The 21,017-nt window shown below is 39.2% G+C and overlaps 4 protein-coding genes across 13 annotated transcripts; all 4 read left to right on the top strand.

The window, feature by feature from the left end:
• Nucleotides 1-491: 491 nt before the first annotated feature.
• On the top strand, nt 492-4,406 carry LOC125775786 (glyoxylate reductase/hydroxypyruvate reductase-like). 2 transcript variants are annotated; one of them, XM_049446564.1, is made up of 5 exons: nt 492-652; nt 2,678-3,083; nt 3,142-3,479; nt 3,537-3,662; nt 4,191-4,406. In XM_049446564.1, exons 2-5 carry the CDS (start codon nt 2,683-2,685, stop codon nt 4,307-4,309), a joined length of 984 nt encoding a protein of 327 aa, XP_049302521.1. In that variant the 5' UTR covers nt 492-652; nt 2,678-2,682; the 3' UTR covers nt 4,310-4,406. The 2 variants fall into 2 exon arrangements, with proteins under 2 accessions (XP_049302521.1, XP_049302520.1); XM_049446563.1 differs by lacking the exon at nt 492-652 and adding an exon at nt 2,139-2,385.
• Nucleotides 4,407-5,891: 1,485 nt separating this feature from the next.
• LOC125775788 (glyoxylate reductase/hydroxypyruvate reductase) lies at nt 5,892-7,509 on the top strand. The gene is made up of 4 exons (XM_049446578.1): nt 5,892-6,377; nt 6,592-6,917; nt 6,994-7,119; nt 7,295-7,509. The coding sequence occupies exons 1-4, from the start codon at nt 5,971-5,973 to the stop codon at nt 7,411-7,413; spliced, it is 978 nt and encodes a 325-aa protein (XP_049302535.1). The 5' UTR covers nt 5,892-5,970; the 3' UTR covers nt 7,414-7,509.
• Nucleotides 7,510-8,001: 492 nt separating this feature from the next.
• LOC115066684 (glyoxylate reductase/hydroxypyruvate reductase) lies at nt 8,002-17,998 on the top strand. Of its 4 annotated transcripts, none has more exons than XM_049446577.1 (5): nt 8,002-8,239; nt 10,123-10,584; nt 10,645-10,982; nt 11,040-11,165; nt 17,758-17,998. In XM_049446577.1, exons 2-5 carry the CDS (start codon nt 10,184-10,186, stop codon nt 17,874-17,876), a joined length of 984 nt encoding a protein of 327 aa, XP_049302534.1. In that variant the 5' UTR covers nt 8,002-8,239; nt 10,123-10,183; the 3' UTR covers nt 17,877-17,998. The 4 variants fall into 4 exon arrangements, with proteins under 4 accessions (XP_049302534.1, XP_049302531.1, XP_049302532.1 ...); XM_049446574.1 differs by lacking the exon at nt 17,758-17,998 and adding an exon at nt 11,372-11,547 and having other exon boundaries at nt 8,170-8,239; XM_049446575.1 differs by lacking the exon at nt 17,758-17,998 and adding an exon at nt 11,372-11,547 and having other exon boundaries at nt 8,221-8,275.
• Nucleotides 13,640-17,036, top strand: LOC105233275 (glyoxylate reductase/hydroxypyruvate reductase). 6 transcript variants are annotated; one of them, XM_049446572.1, is made up of 6 exons: nt 13,856-15,010; nt 15,408-15,448; nt 15,542-16,000; nt 16,059-16,396; nt 16,454-16,579; nt 16,791-17,036. In XM_049446572.1, the coding sequence occupies exons 3-6, from the start codon at nt 15,600-15,602 to the stop codon at nt 16,907-16,909; spliced, it is 984 nt and encodes a 327-aa protein (XP_049302529.1). In that variant the 5' UTR covers nt 13,856-15,010; nt 15,408-15,448; nt 15,542-15,599; the 3' UTR covers nt 16,910-17,036. The 6 variants fall into 6 exon arrangements, with proteins under 6 accessions (XP_049302525.1, XP_049302529.1, XP_049302528.1 ...); XM_049446571.1 differs by having other exon boundaries at nt 13,856-14,997; XM_049446569.1 differs by lacking the exon at nt 13,856-15,010 and adding an exon at nt 15,058-15,172.
• Nucleotides 17,999-21,017: the final 3,019 nt, after the last annotated feature.

Genomic DNA, 21,017 nt, shown 5'->3' on the forward strand with positions numbered 1-21,017 from the left:
GAATATTATTTTATTTAAAAAATCAACACAGACCGCTCCAAATTATTTGTCTGCCATCCGTTTCAATTCCATTTCGTTATTTTGACTATTTTGACATTGAACTTCTTCCAATTCGTACATATGTACATATGTAGTACGTGCTTGATCGACAAACACACGTACCAAAAGTGATTTACAGCTATAAGCCTTATTGCTTAACTGATAAATTCTATATTTTTAATGACGTAATGTGAGAGTGCTCATTTCAAACATTGTCAACCGTCAACCAAACAAATTGATGAACCGTTTGTCAAAAGCAATAAAATGCACACGATCAGAAATTGGAATGATTAGTTTCAAACTACACACATGCTTGTGTATAAAAACAATTTAAATACATTTGTATGTATGTATGAATGTACAAAATAGAGTACACTCCTGCATGAAATAGAACATACGTAGTGTCATGTTATCTGAAGTGGCTAATAAGCACCATCCCCTCCTCCATGCAATTATTTTCGTGAAATGGTAATCTCCGGCGATTTTATTATAAACTTGCTGACATTCACCGCTACTAGTTTAGTAGAACGCTGGACGTGCGGTGGCTAAGTTAGCTGGGAACGTAGTTGGATTGAAAATATTAATAAATTTTGAGCAAATAACAAACAAATCGGTGAGTACGAAAGTGTTAAAGCAAGAGCATACAGTGTGACAGTGTGACGGTGCTTCCCCTTTAGTTTGCTGAATTAATTTTACATAAAATTGGAGAAAAAAACATAATAACACTAATTAGAAGCGATTTCACAATTATTGTTCGGAAATAATTAATTTAAACTTCTGAACCATGTTGCTACGGGATATAATAGTTTTTTTCACCTAAATTGTATCACCTAAAAGAATTGAGTTATATATCGGGTTATATACATAAATATAAAAGATCAAAATGACGAGACGAGTTAAAATTCAAATTCGAGTGAATGTCTGTCTGTCTTTCCGTCCTTCTATCAATTTGTTGAGTCTGTAACTTGAGTAAAAATTGAGACATCTTGATGAAACTTGGTATGCGCGTTCTGTGGCAAAAGAGGACGAGTTCGTAGCTGGACGTAATCAGACCACAGCCACGCCCACACAGGGCATTAATCAAAAACCTATAAAACGATCTAACTAAGCACTAAAACTGTTATTTGGCACTGGGGATCGAGTAGCATCGGCACCTGTGGACTAAAAATGCAGAAAAATTGAGCGTGTGCACGTCCTCTAATAGGTTTAAAGTACATACCTCCTAAACCACTAAAGCTACAATAATTAAGTTTGTTTGGGACAAATCCTTCAAAAACCCTTACCGACAATGCGAAAATGGAAATCGGATTGCCACCTCGTCCCCTCCTCAAATAGCAGTTTTGTTAAAGGCGCGATCAATCAATAACAAAGTACTTCAGAGCCATAGAATTTTAAACCCAATATGGTACTAAAGAGATTTATAGGAGTCGGTATCAAATTTAGACGGTGGGCGTGTCCCCATCCAGATTTAGTTAAAATCACCTACCTCCGAGCCCACTCGAACGATTTCAACCAAATTCCTTAGGTAAAACTGGATTTTGATCAAAAAGTTTGTGTGACAGCTATAGGCTATAGTGGTCCGACATCAGCGGTTTCGACAAATTAGCAGCTTTCTGATGATCCCTGCTCCTTTCAAAACGATCTCAAAAGCTGAGAGACTAGTTCGCGCCCGACGGTACAACGGATATGGCTAAATCCACTCATACTCGTCTCGTTGTCCATTTATAGTATATATTATATATTTTTAGGACCTCCGACATTTCCTTTTAGCTGTTACAAACTTCGTGGCAAACTTAATATACTCTCTTCAGGGTAAAGAAATACCGACAAATAAATACAGTTTTCACTACCTATCGTTCTTTTTAATGTTTTTATGGCCGGTTTGATACCAACGTGTATGGTATTTGGGAATATGGAGTCATATCTCGAAGTTCTGCTAAATAAACTTCTGCCTCCGAACCACTCATTAATAAAAACTCGTGCACTCGACATTTAAAATGAAAACAAAACTTCATTTTTTGTACTTTTAAGACATTCGGATGTAAACAGCAAACTGATTTACTGTCGTGTATTAACTGAACAGAGAGCAGAGTGCAAAAAGTTCGATAAGAAAGTGTGCTCTTGGAGCAGTGAAAACTTTCGAGTGATCAAGTGCTCGCGCGTACTCGCAGTTTCACACGCGCACACGGCGAGTTATGAGCTAAAGCTGTTAGTTTTCAAATTGCAACGAACGTCAACAGAGAGCAATGTTTGCCTCGCAGCAGAGCCGCTTACTGGGCGCTAAAATTATGCGCTGTATCTCGCACGGCGCGAGAACAGCATTCGCGAAAGAGCAAAGAGCCATTTGTAAGTGATTGATGTGTGGACTTATTTGCAAGCCGGTTTTAGAAGCTAGTGTTTGAAAGTTTTGTGAACTGGTTTTAGTTCACTACTAGAAGCAGGAACACAAAGAACTTTTGTGTTTTGCTAGCGCTAAGAATTCTTGGAAAACAACTTTTCTTTTTTCCTTTTTTAATCAACATTGACTTTTATAAACGCAAAATGCTGACACGACAATTTTCTATTTTTCAACTTTTACTGCTCGTCGTCGCCATCTCCTCAACAACCACGGCTGACAACTCAATTGCTAAAAACGCAGGCAAAATGTCCGGCGAAGATGAAAAATTCCGTATTCTTGTCACTCATCCCCAAGTGCCACAAGAGGCTATCGAATTGTTGCAGCGCGACTGTGAGGTAACCGTCGTCCAGAGCTTACCACCGAATCGTTCGGAAATTTTGGAGAAAGCCAAGGGTGTTCACGCCTTCCTTTGGGGCGGTCATGAGAAGCTCAACGCAGAGGCATTGGATGCCGCCGGTCCACAATTGAAAGCGATCTCCACCATGTCTGCTGGCATTGACTATGTGGATGTACCTGAGCTTAAGCGACGCAATATACCGCTGGGCCACACCCCAACTGTGCTCAATGATGCTGTTGCTGATATAGCGGTTGGTCTGTTGTTGGCAGCAGCGCGTCGTTTCCACGAAGGACGTCAGAAGATCGAAACGTAAGTTTGAACTTAATAGAAACGTGTTTACCTAATTTTATGATTAATCTTATTACAGCAACAATTGGGAGACCTACACTCTAAACTGGATGTTGGGTCAGGATTTGCGCGATTCCGTAGTGGGTTTCTACGGCTTCGGTGGTATCGCTCAGACCATCGCCAAGCGTCTGTCCGGTTTTGACATTGATAGTATCCTATACACCACCCGTCGTCGCGTAGCTGAGGAAATCGAAAAGGAGTACAATGCCAAGAAAGTAGACTTCGACACTATGCTTGCTCAGAGTGATTTCGTTATCATTGCTGCACCCTTGACTAAGGAGACCGCTGGTGTTTTCAATGCCACCGCTTTTGGTAAAATGAAGAAAACCGCCGTGTTGGTGAATATTGGACGCGGAGGTAGGTCTAGATGTACTGCTTAGGCATTCGTGTGCTAATTCAATTAAATATTTTTAGGTGTTGTAAATCAGCCAGATTTGTATGAAGCCTTGAAAACTAATCAAATATTCTCTGCCGGTTTGGATGTGATGACACCAGAGCCACTGCCACCAAATGATCCCCTACTGACTCTGCCAAATGTTGGTGAGTAAAGGCATTCAATTAATGTAAAGAGCTTATAAATTTCCGGAAATGTCTATGTGTCTTGAATTCGTCAGTTCTAATACAAATTCAAGTGTTCAAACCTAAAAACGTTGATAAGATGCCTTTACCTGTAATTTTTTGTTTTAACAGATAACAGTGTTTTGGGAAAGACAAACTGCCTTAATTTTACTCTGCCACAATCTTATCAATTGCTTTCGCTTTTAGGTGCTCATTTCGGTATCTTCTCATTTAGCCTCATAGTTCTCGTTTTGATGTGTTAAATTTTTGATGATTTTGATCGACCAAGGTCAAAATGTCAACAAACACGCTCATAACATTCCTTTCCTCTAATTTCGTTTTAATTTCTTAATGACGCAGGCGTGTGCTTTGGTGGTAGATTGTTATCGAGTTTTTGTTTGAAATGATAATTTTGCATTATAATACATATTTATGTTTGTGTGTGAACCCATTTTTTTACTAACAGTTTGGCTCTCAATTTGATTTATTAACTTTCATTTTTTCTTTCAGTGCTCGTCCCGCATTTGGGTTCCGCCACCCGCCGCACCCGCACTGATATGGGCACGATAGCAGCGCATAATGTTTTGCGCGGACTCGCAGGGGAACCAATGTTCTCGCCTGCATACTAATTTCTTAACAGATCGCTTGGTAGGACAAAACACTCAAACATAATTATAAATTTATACAAATCAACTAACTGCAATAAAAGTAAACACAAGAAGAAGACTTATTAATTATATGATAAGATTAGAAAAATCATAATGGGTATATAACTATATTCGTGCGTTTTTCCAAGAGCTGACGTAAATTGATCATTATTCCATTGTTCCAATACTCCGGACATGCATTGGAAAGCTACTTCGCCTTAAAATTTGCTGGCTCGAAACCGGTTTTACGCCCATAGTCTCTTGAGCACAGGTGCTCAGCATGATCCATAGAACATTTCCTCATACGCTATTTTTTTGTTCTTTGGTCTCTCATAAATTTATCCGTTATAATGTATATATTATATATAAATGATTACCATGATAAGCAGAGTCAATTTAGCCATGTACGTCTATCCGTCCGTCTGTATATACGCAAAGTAGTCCCTCAAATTTTTAAGATGTCGATCTGAAACTCTTTTTCTCCCAGGAAAGCTGCTTATTTCTTGGATTCAAGTCCTTGTAATATACAATTTTATACTTGACAAGATACCCTTCCGGACTTTTGACACCCATCATAGCTATACAATGTTCGAGAAAATTGTTGAGATCGGACTACGAGTATTATAGTATATAGCAGCTAATCAACCGGAGCTACCGGAATCAAATTCCTGTAAGGCAGATTTTCTATTTATGAAGGGTATTATAGCTTCGGGGCAACCCAAGTTAACGTTTTTGCTTGTTTTTTATTGAAATATGTATGCCGATCTTTCTAGCTCAAAAATTGCTTCGCGGTGAGTTGATCTTCAATACTTATTATTTTGAAAAGGACCACAACTGAGAGTCGTCATATACTGTTGGCACTTGACGTTTGTAGGATTTAAAAATGGTGATTGATTTAGAATAAAAGGAACTGGAAGCATTATTTGATGAAGATTGTTGCCGAACACAGGAAGAGCTCGCAAATTCCTTCGAAGTTACTCAAACAGATGTTTCAGAACATTTAAAACCAGCCGGATATTTATGGTATTTTTAGTCAAAGAAATTGGGTGCCATATGACTTAAAAGCAACCATAATTGTTTGTCGGAAATCAGTAAGGATTTGAGGTTAAGACCAAGATCCGGACTAATTTCATTCGTATTCAGAGAAACTATTCACCTAATTTCATTAAAATAACACAGATAATATTCTTTTGGAAGATTTTAACCGTTATGTATGGAGTAAGCGTGGTTATCATTTGATTTAACCCATTTTTGCAGTTAGGAAAGAAATGTTCGAAAAGCTTCATTCCAACGAGTTTTGTTGGAAACAGCTTCAGTGGTCTTTGGTATCTAAGGAAAATTATGAAAAGCACTTTCTGACCCATCCTAATGTACAAACATACATATATAGTATATGTAATATTTGCCACATAATGTTAATACTCAATAGATAGCTAACAACCAGCAGTCATAAATATTTGTCACCTTTCTGTGGCCACCACTGTACCAAAAGTCTGTGCGTAACAGTATGTATGTATGCAGTTGCTTAGACAATATTAGAATATAACAACATAAAAGCTTATTGCCCTTGAGTGGGTTTAGTGTCGTCCGAACTATTTCCTACGGTGGACATATAAAAGTTGCAAAAACAATTATTCATAAAAATGGCCAGTCCAACGCGAAGTCTCCACAAAGTACTCGTCTCCCATCCGCATGTACCCAAAGTAGCCTTGGAGCTGCTCCAACAACGCGGATGTGAAACAATAGTGTGTGAGAGTGTTCCGCCGTCGCGTGCCGAAATAATAGGCAAATTGCCCGGAGTGGATGCTATTTTCTGGGCGCACTACCAACCGCTCAATGGCGAGATACTCGACGCCGCGGGCAAGCAATTGAAAGCGGTTTCCACCATGTCGTCGGGCATTGATTACGTCGATATTGCGGAATTCAAGCGTCGTCAAATGCCATTGGGGCACACTCCAGGCATAGTGAAGAACTCAGTGGCAGATTTGACCGTAGGATTGATGATATCTGCCGGCAGGCATTTCCAAGCCGGACGACAGGAGATTGAGAAGTGAGTACACACATATTTGAGGAGTTGTGGTTTTGATGAATATTTTTGTTACGAAAACTACGCACTTCGCCAGCTGCTTTAACAGCACTGTTAACATTTAACAGCGAGCGTAGCTTTCAAAGCTTATCAAACTAATGCTGGCATTGCCAACCCTAATTTTTTCATAAAAGAACCGTTACACGAGTAAAACTTTTTCTCATTCCTCTCTTTAAAGTTCTCTTTGGCGTACGGAGCGCATCAACCGGCTGATGGGTCAGGAGGTGCGCGGCTCTGTGGTGGGCTTTTTCGGCTTTGGCGGTATAGGTCAGGCTATTGCGAAGCGTTTGCAGGGTTGGGAGGCAGCCAAAATCATATACCACACACGTTCGACGCACGAAAATCCCTATGGCGCCATTCATGTGCCTTTCGAGCAGCTACTGCGCGAAAGTGATTTTCTTGTGGTCACTTGCCCATTGACGGCGGAGACGCGCGGAAAATTCAATGCTGACGCTTTTAAGCAAATGAAGTCGAATTGTGTTTTCGTGAATGTAGGCAGAGGAGGTGAGTAAGAGAAGGCATATTAAACTAATATTTGGAACAGTATTTATTATCTATAATTATTACATGCGGCCTTTAGGCATCGTTGTTCAATCAGCTCTCGTTGACGCTTTGAAAAATGGTGAAATTGCTGCTGCAGGCTTAGACGTAATGACACCAGAACCACTTCCTGCAGATGATCCTCTTATGAAGCTGCCAAATTGTGGTAAGATCATTAAACAAAGTCGCTATAAATTAAAATAATTGAAGGATTCAAATAAGTAATCTAGCGACATCCCAAATGCTTTCTAAAAGTCAGATACAGTCTCTACAGTTGGACTAAAGTGTTTTATAGCTTAATCGTTTATTTAAATATTTTTTATCTGCTTACCTCTTTACAGTCGTCATTCCACATTTGGGCACCCAGACAATGCAGACGACTTCTGAAATGGCACTGACAGCTGCGAATAACATACTAAATGCATTTGAGGGTAAACCGATGGTTTGTCCCGCCTACTAAATGCACTTAAATATTATTATGTACATATGTCTGTGTGTATATACTTGTTCGCATTTATTGTTGTTTCATATTTTAAATAAAAATTGAAGAAACTTATGTTAACAAGTAAGGAAATGCTTAGTTCGGGTGTAATCGCGCATTCTTTACTATTGAAACTTGCAAGGATCAAAGCCGGAGGGACATCCTTAATGAAGAAATTACGTGTTATGCTTTAGGGTCCTCGAAGTATAAAAAATGGAAAAAGCCATAACTGATATTTGGAGCCTATTAACTTAAAAGTTAATTAACAATATGATAAAACAAAAATTACTTATAACTAGGTGTTAATACTTGTATGTGTTTTATTGAAAAAAAAATAAATACTTTACGGCAAGCGAAATTTTCACGAACAGTTCGTAAAGTTCGATTTTTTTTAAAGTTGATTTAAAAACAATTTTTAAATTAAAATTACCTCAAATTGTCATTAAAAAAAATTCAAGCTAAAATTAAAATTCAGGCACCTAATCCACCTGACGTGATTTTGCTCAAATATATGTATGTATATGTACTTAGTATGCAAAGGAATACGTCAATTGTCATTGGGACACAGGCATTTTTGTTGATTTAGAAATCTGCCGGTAGAAGTGACAACCAAGATTTGCAGAAGTGGTAAAATTTATTCGCACTTATGCGTAGTTATCAGTATAGGTATTCATGTATATGTGTATGTATGTATGTAATCGTATTTTATCTTAAATGTGTCTGCCCTCTCCACAACGCACAATTAAATTGGTAGATTTGCTACTGTGACTTTAGTATTACGCTAGACGCGGTGGCACTTAGTTGGGTAAGAACACGGTTTTTACATAAAAAATAAATAAAAGTGAGTTTTCAGCAAAGTCTAGGGAATTGTTTAAGTTTGAGGTTGTTACGTTTTTACACACTATACTTCAGCTAATTGAGTTATGTTTAGATCACGATTGAAATATCGATATACTTGTATAAAAATAAATTCATCTATATGATTTCACAATACTCGTATCAGTATCGCGCTTGGTAATACATGTGATCTAAGAACGCTGAGTACAAAACATACGCTCGTTTTTTCTCTTTTTATTTTGCGAACAGAAAATACTCTCTGTTGGCGTTTGTCAATATTTAGCACTGCAATAAATACAGAATTAGTAGTAAAGCTTTTTGGTCGGTTATGCTAGGATTCTGAGGGTCGTTTTTGCAATATCTGGATAGCAGTCATCTGTGAGTTAAGTTTTGGTTAAGTTGTCTAGAACTCGTTCTTCATAAATACAGTGCGTTCAAAAAATAGCATCTTTGCTTTGGGCGATCAATTCACACAAAACCGTTTTCATTTCTTTTTTTATTGTAATTTTTTTTTCTGAAAATGAACAAATGTTTAATTGCTATCACTGGCGCATACAATTCAGTCAGTATTTCGATCTTCTTTAATCGTATCGTGTCAAGTCGTGTCGTCATACAATAAAGGTTTTTAAGCAGCCTTTCTAACTAAACAGCCTAAAGGTCTCAAATCGAATTTAAAAGACTGCATAGTATTTAAAGTTGTACATTTGTGAAGAGCTGGTCTGGTCTATAATGGGGAAACTGGAAACATATATTACAAGAAAGAAAGAGGAAGGAATCCCTTGGCATCTAAAAGTGAGCCCAAAGCTGTTGTTCTGCTTTTTGAGAAGAAATCATTATTCAGTGTAAGGTAAACTAAACTAATTTTGCTTAAAAAGATATTAGATATATCCCTTAATGCCATAAGAGACAGACTTCAAAGATCTGAAATCAAAGACTGCAGTACTGTAATCAAACCTTTACTTTCAAACACCAACCGTTGTTTATTTTTATACTCATGCGAGCAGTTGCTACAGAATATTGCAGTTTTGTTCACCTAGCGGTTGTACATATGTACGTAGCACCTAAAACAAAACGAGATAGATATAGGTTTATATATGTATATATAATTGATCAGGAACACGAGAAAATTTGAAATCCGGTTAGTCCGTCCGCCTGTCCGGGCAAGCTGCAACTTGTGTAAAAATTGAGATATCTTGATGAAACTTGGTGTACAGATTCCTTATTAAAAAAAATTTCAAGTTCGTAGATAGGCGTAATCGGTCCACTGCCACGCCTACAAAACGCGAAAAACCGAAAACATATAAAGTGCTACAACTAAGTACCAAATTCAGGTAGAAAGTAATTTGTAATGTAATTTGGTTCAGAGGATCCCAGTAGCAAGGGGCACCTGTGCGCAAAATTTTTGAAAAAGTGGGCGTGGGCCCGCCCTCTAATAAGTTTAATGTACATATTTCCTTAACCACTTAAGCTACAAAGACCAAATTTGCTGAGTACAAATCTTAAAAAACTTCTACCGACAGGGTGAAAATGAATGAAATCGGATGATATAACGGTACTGTTAAAAACTGATAAAAGCGCTATAAATCAATTTAATCAAAAAAGAAAGATGGTATGGAAATCATGTGGCATCTAAAAGTGGGGCCAAAGCTGTTGTTTTGTTTTTTGAGAAGAAACCACGGTTCAGTCTAAGAGAAATTAAACAAATTTTGCTTAAAAAAGGATTAGATAAATCTCTAAATAAGGCACAGACTTCAGAGATCTGCAATCAAACACAGCAGTTGCACCCGAACATAGCCCTTCTAACATATACATTTTGCCTTAATATATTCCCACAATTCCTTTTCACCCAAGACTAACCGAATCACAAACAGACCAAAAATCCGCTAACGACTACCAGAAATACGAGTTTGAAATGCCAGGACAAAGTGAGAAACTCAAAATTTTAGTCACTCACCCAGAAATTACAAAGGTTGTTATTAACTTATTATCGCGAGACTATGAAGTAATCATTTGCCAAAGTCTGCCGCCAACACGTTCGGAGATTCTGGAGAAGTGCAAAGGTGTACACGCTGTATTATGGGCCTCAAACCTTAAGCTCGATAAAGAAATAATTGATGCCATAGGTCCACAGCTGAAAGCGATCTCCACTAAATCAGCGGGCATAGACTTTGTAGACGTGGAAGAGTTTAGGCGACGCAAGATACCGCTGGGTCACGTACCTCATGTTCAAAACGATGCAGTAGCAAATATGGCAGTTGGCTTATTGTTGGCAGCAGCGCGTCGTTTCCATGAAGGACGTCTGAAGATCGAGAGGTAAGTTTGAACATAACATATTTACTTGTTTATCTAATTGTATACTTATTCTTATTACAGCAACAATTGGGAGACCTACACTCTAAACTGGTTGCTGGGTCAGGATTTGCGCGACTCGGTAGTGGGTTTCTATGGATTCGGTGGTATCGCACAGGCGATCGCCACGCGTCTGTCCGGTTTTGACATCGATAGTGTCCTATACACCACACGTAGCCGTGTTTCTGAAGAAATCGAAAAGAAGTATAATGCCAAGAAAGTAGACTTCGACACTATGCTTGCTCAGAGTGATTTCGTTATCATTGCTTCACCCTTAACGAAGGAGACCGCTGGTGTTTTCAATGCCACTGCTTTTGCCAAAATGAAGAAGACTGCCGTACTGGTGAATATTGCACGTGGAGGTAAGACGTGGTGTGGTGCTTAGACGTTCGTGTGCTGATTTAATGAAATATTTTTAGGTGTTGTAAATCAGCAAGATTTGTATGAGGCCTTGAAAGCAAAGCAGATATTCGCTGCCGGCCTGGATGTGATGACACCAGAACCCCTGCCATCGAATGATCCCCTCTTGAGTCTGCCAAATGTTGGTGAGTTCTTTAGACCTCGTATCAGACAGTTTTATATCAGTTTTATATCTACTTATTTAATCATTAACGTTCTTTAGTAATTCTTTCTAAGAAGCATTAGTCTCTTTCTAACTTAATTGTGACGAAATATGCTACCTAAATGTGAAACATGTTCTATGCTCTTGACATCAATCAGTTAAATGTGTTCCTCGCTTCTCTTCTTTCAGTGGTTATGCCTCATACAGGTTCGGCTATCAAGCGGACACGGGACGATATGTCAATTCTTGCGGCCCAAAATATTTTGCACGGACTTGCTGGTGAGCCCATGCCGGCACCCGCTTATTAAATATTGAAGTATTAAACTAAACTTGACATTTTAATAAAGACAAATTTGTATCACATAGTTGTACATGTTGTTCTAAGATGTTTTAGCTCAAAGGATTACTTTTGTCCGTACTTCATTTCACGTTAGAGGCAGATAATAGTAAGGTTAGTAGTATGTAGCGACGGTGTTGAATTTTATACAATTCTTGCTCTCCGAACTGAGATAGCTACGCAGAAACAATATTATCAATATATATGTCGATAGCCATGCAGCAATTAAAGTAATAATAACGCATCACATCACGTAAGAAAATATCCTCGGCGGTAGTGAGACAGTAGATAGAGTATACGGATTTCGGCGAAACAAAATAGCAAAAGTGCCATGCCACCGATATACAAAATTTCCATCAGCACTGAGAGATAGATATGTGCAATAGTCCTGTCGAAAAGAACACTTGCTTTATACTCACACAGTCTCGAAAGGATTGGAGGACAGTTGCTGGCCTAATGACAGGCCACAACCTATTGGCACCACATGCGAGCCGGATGGGCAGAAGTCACGACGATATCGACAAAAAATACAGAGACACAAATGTTTCAGAAGTTTTTGTTTTGATAAGCATTTATGTTTCGCCAGCTATGTACTTCGCCAGCTGATTTAATAGCACTTGAAACGTTTAACAGCGAGCAAAGCTTTCAAAGTTTGTCAAACTAATGCTGGCATTGCCAACCTTAGTTAATTTTTTATAAAAGAACTGTTAAATGTGTAAAGCGTTATCACACGTCTCTCTTTAAAGTTCTCTTTGGTGTATGGAGCGCAGCAAGTGGTTGACGGGTCACAGGTGCGCGGCTCTGTGGTGGGCTTCTTCGGCCTTTGGTGGTATAAGTTAAGCTAATGCAAAGCGTTTGCAGAGTTGGGAGGAGTCGTGTACCACATACGTTGCGAACGTAGGTTTGTTTATAAATTATCGCGAATTTTGAATTTCTCAAGAAATTTAAAAACTGCATCGAAGAAGGAGGTCAACAAGATCACAAAAAATTGCGGTTTTAATTACTTAGAGGATTGGAAAAACTGCTGTTAGTGATTACTTTGAATACCACAAATCAGATATTAATTTTATTTATTAATTATTATGTTTGGCTCCTCCTTCGATGAAGTTTTTACCTGCTCAGTCATAACGTAGCGACGTCTTTGAAACTGAAATTGGAAGCGAAACATCCAAGGGATCTTAGGAAAATGAGTTGGACCTATGGACTATGCTTTTATTTGAATTTGAACAATCTGCACCAACTAAAGTGGGATAAGCCTCCTCAACAAAAAATAAAAATGTGCGTAATGTGTGAAAGATAAAAGCCCATCGACAACAAGCTGATTGGACCTTATCAGTGTGGCTTTAGACGTGGAAAATCAACAACTGACTAGATATTCACCACGCGGAAAAGACGCGTAAAAAGAGGATAGACACCCACCACCTCTTCGTCGATGTCAAAGCTGCTTTTGACAACATGAAAAGGAGCTGTCTTTATACCGCTATTATAAATTTAGTTTAGATCTCAAGAAGTAAAGTCCTCTCTCGACGAACAAAGACAATTTCTACAAGTCACTCATCATCTCTGTCTTGCTTTATGGTACAGAAGCATGGACGATGACAACATATAATGAGCAGGCGTTGCGAGTTTTCGAGATTGACAACGGCGAATATCGCAGTCGGTGGAGCGATGAGCTGTACAAAATACACGACGCCATTGACATAGTTCAGCGAATTAGGAGACAGTGGCTACACTTGCTAGGTAGAAAAGAAAAATTTTATAACACTTTACTACAGAACATTTTTTCGAAAATATCATTAAGTTTTCGAATCTAGCGAAATGATTTTTTAAGGTAGTCTTTCTAAACATAAACCAAGAAAATTACTGATTTTTGAATTTCTTTTTTGCAGTGCAAATACCATGAAAACCCTAAACTCAAAGTTAAATGAATGGCATATAAAGTGTTAGAATTATATGAATAAGATTGACAGGCCTCTTCACCACAAGTGCATGCACCTAAGTTGTCACTACTTATGATATAACACACTCAAAGTAGAAATAGTATTGTTCTTTCATAACTGTGTGATTGGAACAAAAATGAAATATCTTTTTGTCCAAAAAATGTATAGGGTTTCCACTACAAAGTAGACCGTTAGGGACAGCAAACGACGCCATATTTTTCCCGCTTATTCAACATTTGCCTTCAGTAAACTTTGCCATTATATCATGGAAAGATATACAATTCAACAACGAGTCGAAATAATAGAAATTTCCCACCGAAATTCTGAGTCAGTGGCCTCAAATTTAAGAGCTAGACAGGCAGTACATAATTATTCCAATAAATAAGAATTCTATACATACAATAAAAGAAAAATAAACACGGAAGCAGATTAAGAATCGTTTTATAATTGGTAGTATTGGAGTATCTTTGGGATACCTCAGTTTTGAAGTTTAATCTCCTAGTTTTCCACTACTACTTTATATTTTCGTGATAGCAAAGGCAAAATTATGTTTTTGTTTGTCTAACGATTATTTGCAGTATAACAACCACGAGATTAGAATACATTATGTCAAATAAAAGAAGGGCGAGAAGAAGTGAACAATTTGCCGCGTTCAGGACGGCCTCCGACCTCTTCAACTGAAGAAAACGTCGATAAAATACAAGAAATGGTGCTCAAAAATCGTCATTATAGTTTGCGAGGGATAGCCCAAATAATGGACATGTCTCATGAGACCGTTTTTGGCGTTTTGAAGCATTTGAGAGAGAAGGTTCGTCGCATGAGACCAGATTTGCGGCGGAACAACAGTTGGATTTTGCACCACGATAATGCACCAGCGCACAAAGCGATCATTGTGAACGAAAAAAATTTAACAAATATCATCGAACAACTAGTGTACTCTCCAGATTTGGCCCCGTGTGAGTTTTTCCTATTTCCAAAACTCAAATAACGATTTCGTGGAACCTCTCAAAACGAGCATTGAAGACATCAAAACTAATTCGCAACGAGAATTGAAGGTCATCCCGGAATATAGCTTCAAAAAGTGTTTCGCTGATTGGATTGTTCGCTAGAAGAAGTGTATTGCCTCAGAAGGGGCCTATTTTGAAGGAGATATAATAAATTTAGATGATGGATAAGTTGTTTGCGTTTTAGTTCAAATTTCCGGGTACTTCTTTGACACAATTTATACTCGTATAAGTGCTCCAATAGATTTCCGTCAACAACACATAAAAGCACTGGGTGACAACTGTCATATCTTCGAACAGTTGTGGAAAACGTTTATATAAACACTCCAACGGTCATTTCTAGTTTTAGAACTGATAACCAAATCACCTGTGCCAGACTAATAAAGTTTTTTGCCGAGTAAATGTATATAAGGAGACAAACACATTATTGCTGATTGCGCGATCAACCGGTAGAAGTGATAACCAATCTGTAGATGCTTCCGGGCAGACGAGCTAAAATTTATTCGCACTTATGCGTACTAGTTATCAGCATAGGTACTTACCATATGTACGAGTATATATTTAATAATTTTTTTTATCCTAAATGTGCCTGGCCTTTCCTTATCGCACAATTAAATTAGTGGATTTGCTACTGTGACTTTAGTATTACACTGGATGCGGTGTTACTCGGTTGGGTTGGGAACGTTTTTTACTTAAAAAAAAAATTAATGTGAGTTTTCACCAAAGCCTAGGGAAGTGTTTTGGTTTGAAATTACAACGTTTTTACATAATATATTTATATATTTCCGCTAATTGAGTTATATGCTAAAACAGGGATGAAGTAAAGAGAACTAAAAATGATATCAAGTTTAAGATTTCATAACATCAGAAGCGTGCTTTGTAACTCATGTGATCTAATAGAACTTATAGTACAAAACATACTTCACCTTTTATTTTCCTAACAGATAACTCTCTCCCTTGGTGGTCGGTTGGGTTACCCTCTAAGGTATCTGAGATATAAAAATAATAATAGCATAAAGTGAAGCGCGAACTTCATAAATCTTTTAACATTACTTTTTTTCTTCATACATTCCTACAGTTCCTTATTACCGAACACTACCCGAATCACAAACGACTACTAGAAGTATGCGTTGGCAATGTCAGAACAAAGTGAAAAGCTCAAAATTTTAGTCACACATCCAGCAACTCCACAAGCTGCTATTGACTTATTGTCGCATGACTATGAGGTAATCTTTTGCCAAAGTGTGCCGCCGATACGTTCGGAGATTCTGGAGAAGTGCAAAGGTGTAGATGCTGTATTATGGGCCTCGCATCTTCCCCTCGATAAAGGAATACTTGATGCCATAGGTCCACAACTGAAAGTGGTTTCCACTAGATTTGGGGGCACCGATTTTGTAGACGTGGAAGAGTTTAAGCGACGCAAGATACCCTTGGGTTATACACCTTGCGTTCAAAACGATGCAGTGGCAAATATGGCAGTTGGTTTGTTGTTGGCAGCAGCGCGTCGTTTCCACGAAGGACGTCTGAAGATCGAGACGTAAGTTTGAACATAGCATAAACGTTTTTATCTAATTGTATACTTATTCTTAATACAGCAACAATTGGGAGACCTACACTCAAAACTGGATGTTGGGTCAGGATTTTCGCAACTCGGTGGTGGGTTTCTATGGATTTGGTGGTATCGCTCAGACGATCGCCAAGCGTCTATCCGGTTTTGACATTGATAGTGTCCTATACACCACCCGTAGTCGTGTTTCTGAGGAAATCGAAAAGGAGTACAATGCCAAGAAAGTAGACTTCGACACTATGCTTGCTCAGAGTGATTTCATTATCATTGCTGCTCCATTGACTAAGGAGACCGCTGGTGTTTTCAATGCCACTGCTTTTGGCAAAATGAAGAAGACTGCCGTGTTGGTGAATATTGCACGTGGAGGTAGGATGTGATATGGTGGTTAGACGTTCGTGTGCTGATTTAATGAAATATTTTTAGGTGTTGTAAATCAGCAAGATTTGTATGAAGCTTTGAAAACAAATCAGATATTCGCTGCCGGCCTGGATGTGATGACCCCAGAACCACTGCCTCCGAATGATCCTCTCCTGAGTCTGCCAAATATTGGTGAGTTCTCTAGACTTCGTATAAAAAAATTGCATATCTATTTATTAATTATTAAAGTAGTTCAAGAATACCTTTTATTGAACCATTACTTATTTTCCAAAATATTTTTGAGAATCATAATCGCTTTTGAAATATTCTATCTAAATGCGAAACATGTTTTACCATATTAACATCAATCAATTCAATGTTTTCCTCGCTTTTCTTCCTTTAGTGCTTATGCCTCATTTAGGTTCGGCTACCAAACGTACCCGAGAGGACCTCGCAGTTCTTGCCGCCAAAAATATTTTGCACGGACTTACTGGTAAACCAATGCCGGCACCGGCATATTAAATATCCGCGCAACTTACATATATAATTACTAAATTAGAATTGAGAATTTAATTGTGCCAAATCTGTATCACATAGTTGAATATGTTGTTGGAATGATAACACAATAAAAAAAATTCTTTCTGCCTAATTTGTTTCGGACTATTTCTATACTTATGAAATGTATTCATATATGAACCAGTCCGAAATAGTTCATCTTAGCCAGAAGGTGGTTTTGTTAGTGGTATCAAGCAGTACGATCAGTATTATGGGGTCAAGAGCAGAGTTGAATTTTTCGCAATGCTTTGCCTTTTAATGTTTCGGGAGAATTTCTTGGGACAGAAGTCTAATGCATCGTAGATCCAGAGTAACACCTACAGTGGTACAGAGTAGGAGATGATTGCCAGAATCAAGCTAGTTCACTTCTACTGAGTGTCAGATCATAAAGTCATCGAGGGCAATGAGGACTATTTTGCCAAGTGTGGTGTACTTCCGTCACTCTGGACAGAAGCTTGGCAAGGAAAATGCAAAACTGAAAACGTCGTGTATATAGCGATAAATCGGAAATATACAAAGTTCCTACTGGACAGAAGATGCTGTACGATTATGATTGGTATACTATGGTCACAGTCTGGTAGCGGCACATGCCTGCAGGATAAAGAGTCTGCCAAATGTTGGTGAGTTCTTTAGACCTCATTTCAAGAAATTTCATATCTAGTAGTTCAGGAATACGTTTTGTGAGGCATTCTTCCTTTCTAACTTATTTTATGTGTCTATCCACATACATATGTATGTATGTATATGTATGTGAAATATGTTCTACGCTTTTAACACCAATCAATTAAGTGTGTTTCTCGCTTCTCTCCTTTCAGTGGTTATGCCTCATTTGGGTTCGGCTATCAAGCGCATACGGGACGGCATGCCAATTCTTGCGGCCCAAAATATTTTGCACGGACTTGCTGGTGAGCCCATGCCGGCGCCCGCTTACTAAATATCTAGGCAACTTGTGGAAGTATTAAATTAAGCTTGACATTTTAATATAGCCAAATCTGTGTCATATAGCTGTTGTGTTGTTGTAATGAGATAGAATAAAAACATACTTCCTGACTGTAATGTTATGGGTTGAAAATAGTAAGGTCAGTAGTTCTGCTATAAGTAGTGATGGCGTTGAGTTGTTATATATATAAACGTCGATATAAAAAAGACAATTAAAATAATAATACCGCAACACATCAAGCCAGAGAATGTCCTTAGTGGTAGGGAGGCAGCAGGTGCAGGAACTACCGAAAGCCGGTTATAAATATATGAGTATACTGGCATCCCGGCTACAATGGAATTTCGCGAAATAAAATCGCTGATGATATTGCAAAAAGTGCCATGCCACCGATATACAATGAAATTTCCATAAGGACTGACAGATAAATATGCGCAATAGCCTTGTAAAAGAGCCCACTTGCTTTCTACTCATACAGTCTCGAAAGGATTGACAGAATAGATGCAGAAAGTGCAGGGAGAAATGAGTATATAAATATTCGAGAAGTTGTTGTTTTGATAAGCATTTATGTTTCGCTAGCTATGTACACCGCCAGCTGATTTAACAGCTGATAACATCTAACAGCGAGCAAAGCTTTCGAAGTTTATCAAACTAATGCTGACATTGCCAACCTAAATTGTTTTTTTATAAAAAAACCGGTTGCAAACCGTTTTCACATGCCTCTCTTTAAAGTTCTCATTGGCGCACGTGGCTCAGCAAGTGGCAAGAGGTATAGGTCAGGCTATTGCGAAGCGTTTGCAGGGTTGGGAGGAATTGTATACCACATATGTTACGAACGTAGGTTTGTTCAAAAAGTATCGCGAATTTTGAATTTCTCAAGAAAGGTAAAAACTGCATCGAAGGAGGAGCTAAACGAGATCACAAAAAATTGCGGTTTTAAGTGCTTAGAGGATTGGAAAAACTGCTGCTAGTGATTACTTTGAATAGGACAAAATAGATATTTATTCAATGGCTTTTACCTGCTCAGTCATAACGTGGCGTCGTTTCATAGGCTTCTTCAGTTTTGGGAACAACAAAAAGTCACAAAGTGCCACTATGGGAAATATGGCTGCGACACCACTAATGTGTTGTTTTTGGCCAAATATTCGCGCACAAACAATGATGCGTGAGCAAGGGTGTTATCAAGGGACAAAAGCCAGTTTTGGGTTGTCCACAAATCCGGGCGTTTCTGGCAAATTTCTTCATTCGGGAAAAAATTCAGGAAGCGCGACGCTCTTGCAATCTAAGAAGCTGTTAGTGAAACTTTCACATTCGACCTAACTTGACGCGCTTTTTTCGATCTTGGGTCATTCGGCAGCTTTTACTGGGATGATTGCGCTTTGGTCTCTACGTCATAACCATAACCTCTTAATTTGTCGCCAGCTATAACACTCTGGGCAAAATATGGGTGGTCACAGACTGAGTCCAAAATCTTCGCTGTGCTGTTTCTGGTCGAAAATGAGCTCTTTTGGCCCCAAACTATTATTCATAATGGTGATTCGACGATTGTTCAATATTATTTTTTCACTTCATTAATGTTTTCGACTTTTCTTGATGTAAAGTCTACTCTGGGTAGCTTAAGAACATCCGTTTGAAGGCGAGCTAAAGTGAGACGGCGAAACATCCCCTCTGCAGGGTTGGGCGCTGGGTTTGGGACCCGCCACGTAAAAAATCATACCAATGAAAAGGAACAACAAGCTTCGGATAAGTGACCCCCCTTTTGACGACTACCATGGCAAACGAAATAAGAACTACGAATTGAGGTCATGCACCTGGAATGTCCGGTCCATTAATTGGAAGGTGCCGCTGCCCAGCTGGTTGATGTCCTCGTGAAAATAAAGGCTGAAATCACCGCCGTCCAAGAAATGCGATGGACGGGACAAGGCCAAAAATTAGTAGGTCCTTCTGGCATTTACTACGGTGGCCATATAAAGAAGCGCTAGTTTGATGTGGAATTCGTGATGGGAAAGAGATTCCATCGTCGAGTACTATCATTCACTCCGGTGAATGAACGTCTAACCACAATCCGCATCAAAGAGAGATTCTTCAACATAACGCTGATTTGCGCCCACGCCCCCACGGAAGAGAAGGACGATGTGACCAAAGATGCCTTTTATCAGTGCTTGGAGCGCACTTATGAGAGCTGCCCCCACCGCGATGTCAAAATCGTGTTTGGCAACTTTAACGCCAAGGTGGGCAAAGACGTGTTTGGCACTACTGTCGGTAAATTCAGCCTCCACGACGACACATCCCCAAATGGGTTGAGGCTGATCGACTTCGCCGGGGCTAGATTCCAGCACAAGAAAATTCATCAAGCAACCTGGCTGTCTCTGGATCGAACAGCCACCAACCAGATTGATCATGTTGTGATAGACGGAAGACACGCCTCCAGTGTTCTAGACGTGCGTACGCTCCGAGGTCCTAACATCGACTTGACCACTATCTTGTTGCAGCCAAGATTTGCACCCGCCTCTGTGCAGCAAAAATGCACGTCAACAAACACAAGGGAGGTTCGACGTCGAGAAGCTGCAATCGCAACAGACAGCCGAACGATTTTCTACTTTCTGAGAGCACTCGTCGGTAACTCGATATAAGGGAACTGTGGGACGGCATTTCAAACTCCTTACGTACAGCTGTAACCGAAACCATTGGTTTTCGGAAACTGCAAGAGAACAGCTGGTACGACGAGGAGTCCCGTGTCGCAGCGGAGAGGAAACAGGCTGCCTACCTCGCAACGTTACGATGGACCACAACACTTGCGGGATGGGATAGATACCCAGATAGAAAGAGGCCGAAATGCGTGAGTACGAAGAGCTTGAAAAGCTGGCCGACAGGGGTAATGCTCGAAAATTCTACGAAAAAATGCGGAACACTTTTAGCCTGCTGAAAAGGTTTCAACGACCAGGAAAAGGCGAATCCGATTCCCCAATCGATGACCAAGGTGATTTGCACCGAAGTTCGAATAGCAATTACCCGCCTGAAGAACAACAAAGCGGAGGGGGCCGATGAGTTGCCAGCTGAGCTATTCAAACACGGCGGCGAAGGACTGATAAGAGCATGCATCAGCTTCTTTGTAAAATATGGTTGGACGAAAGCATG

Source organism: Bactrocera dorsalis, chromosome 1, assembly GCF_023373825.1.
Source record: "Bactrocera dorsalis isolate Fly_Bdor chromosome 1, ASM2337382v1, whole genome shotgun sequence".
NCBI lineage: Eukaryota > Metazoa > Arthropoda > Insecta > Diptera > Tephritidae > Bactrocera > Bactrocera dorsalis.

Excerpts from the sequence above, each read along its gene's own strand:
- LOC125775786 (XM_049446563.1), top strand. The coding sequence starts at position 2,286 with ATGTTTGCCTCGCAGCAGAGCCGCTTACTGGGCGCTAAAATTATGCGC. Across the intron at positions 2,386-2,677 it reads GAAAGAGCAAAGAGCCATTT|GCAAAATGTCCGGCGAAGAT; the intron begins GTAAGTGATTGA and ends CTAAAAACGCAG. Across the intron at positions 3,663-4,190 it reads ACTGACTCTGCCAAATGTTG|TGCTCGTCCCGCATTTGGGT; the intron begins GTGAGTAAAGGC and ends TTTTTCTTTCAG.
- LOC115066684 (XM_049446577.1), top strand. The coding sequence starts at position 10,184 with ATGCCAGGACAAAGTGAGAAACTCAAAATTTTAGTCACTCACCCAGAA. Across the intron at positions 10,585-10,644 it reads GGACGTCTGAAGATCGAGAG|CAACAATTGGGAGACCTACA; the intron begins GTAAGTTTGAAC and ends TTCTTATTACAG. Across the intron at positions 11,166-17,757 it reads CTTGAGTCTGCCAAATGTTG|TGGTTATGCCTCATTTGGGT; the intron begins GTGAGTTCTTTA and ends CTCTCCTTTCAG.
- LOC105233275 (XM_049446568.1), top strand. The coding sequence starts at position 15,600 with ATGTCAGAACAAAGTGAAAAGCTCAAAATTTTAGTCACACATCCAGCA. Across the intron at positions 16,397-16,453 it reads GGTGAATATTGCACGTGGAG|GTGTTGTAAATCAGCAAGAT; the intron begins GTAGGATGTGAT and ends AAATATTTTTAG. Across the intron at positions 16,580-16,790 it reads CCTGAGTCTGCCAAATATTG|TGCTTATGCCTCATTTAGGT; the intron begins GTGAGTTCTCTA and ends TTCTTCCTTTAG.
- LOC125775788 (XM_049446578.1), top strand. The coding sequence starts at position 5,971 with ATGGCCAGTCCAACGCGAAGTCTCCACAAAGTACTCGTCTCCCATCCG. Across the intron at positions 6,378-6,591 it reads GGACGACAGGAGATTGAGAA|TTCTCTTTGGCGTACGGAGC; the intron begins GTGAGTACACAC and ends CTCTCTTTAAAG. Across the intron at positions 7,120-7,294 it reads TATGAAGCTGCCAAATTGTG|TCGTCATTCCACATTTGGGC; the intron begins GTAAGATCATTA and ends ACCTCTTTACAG.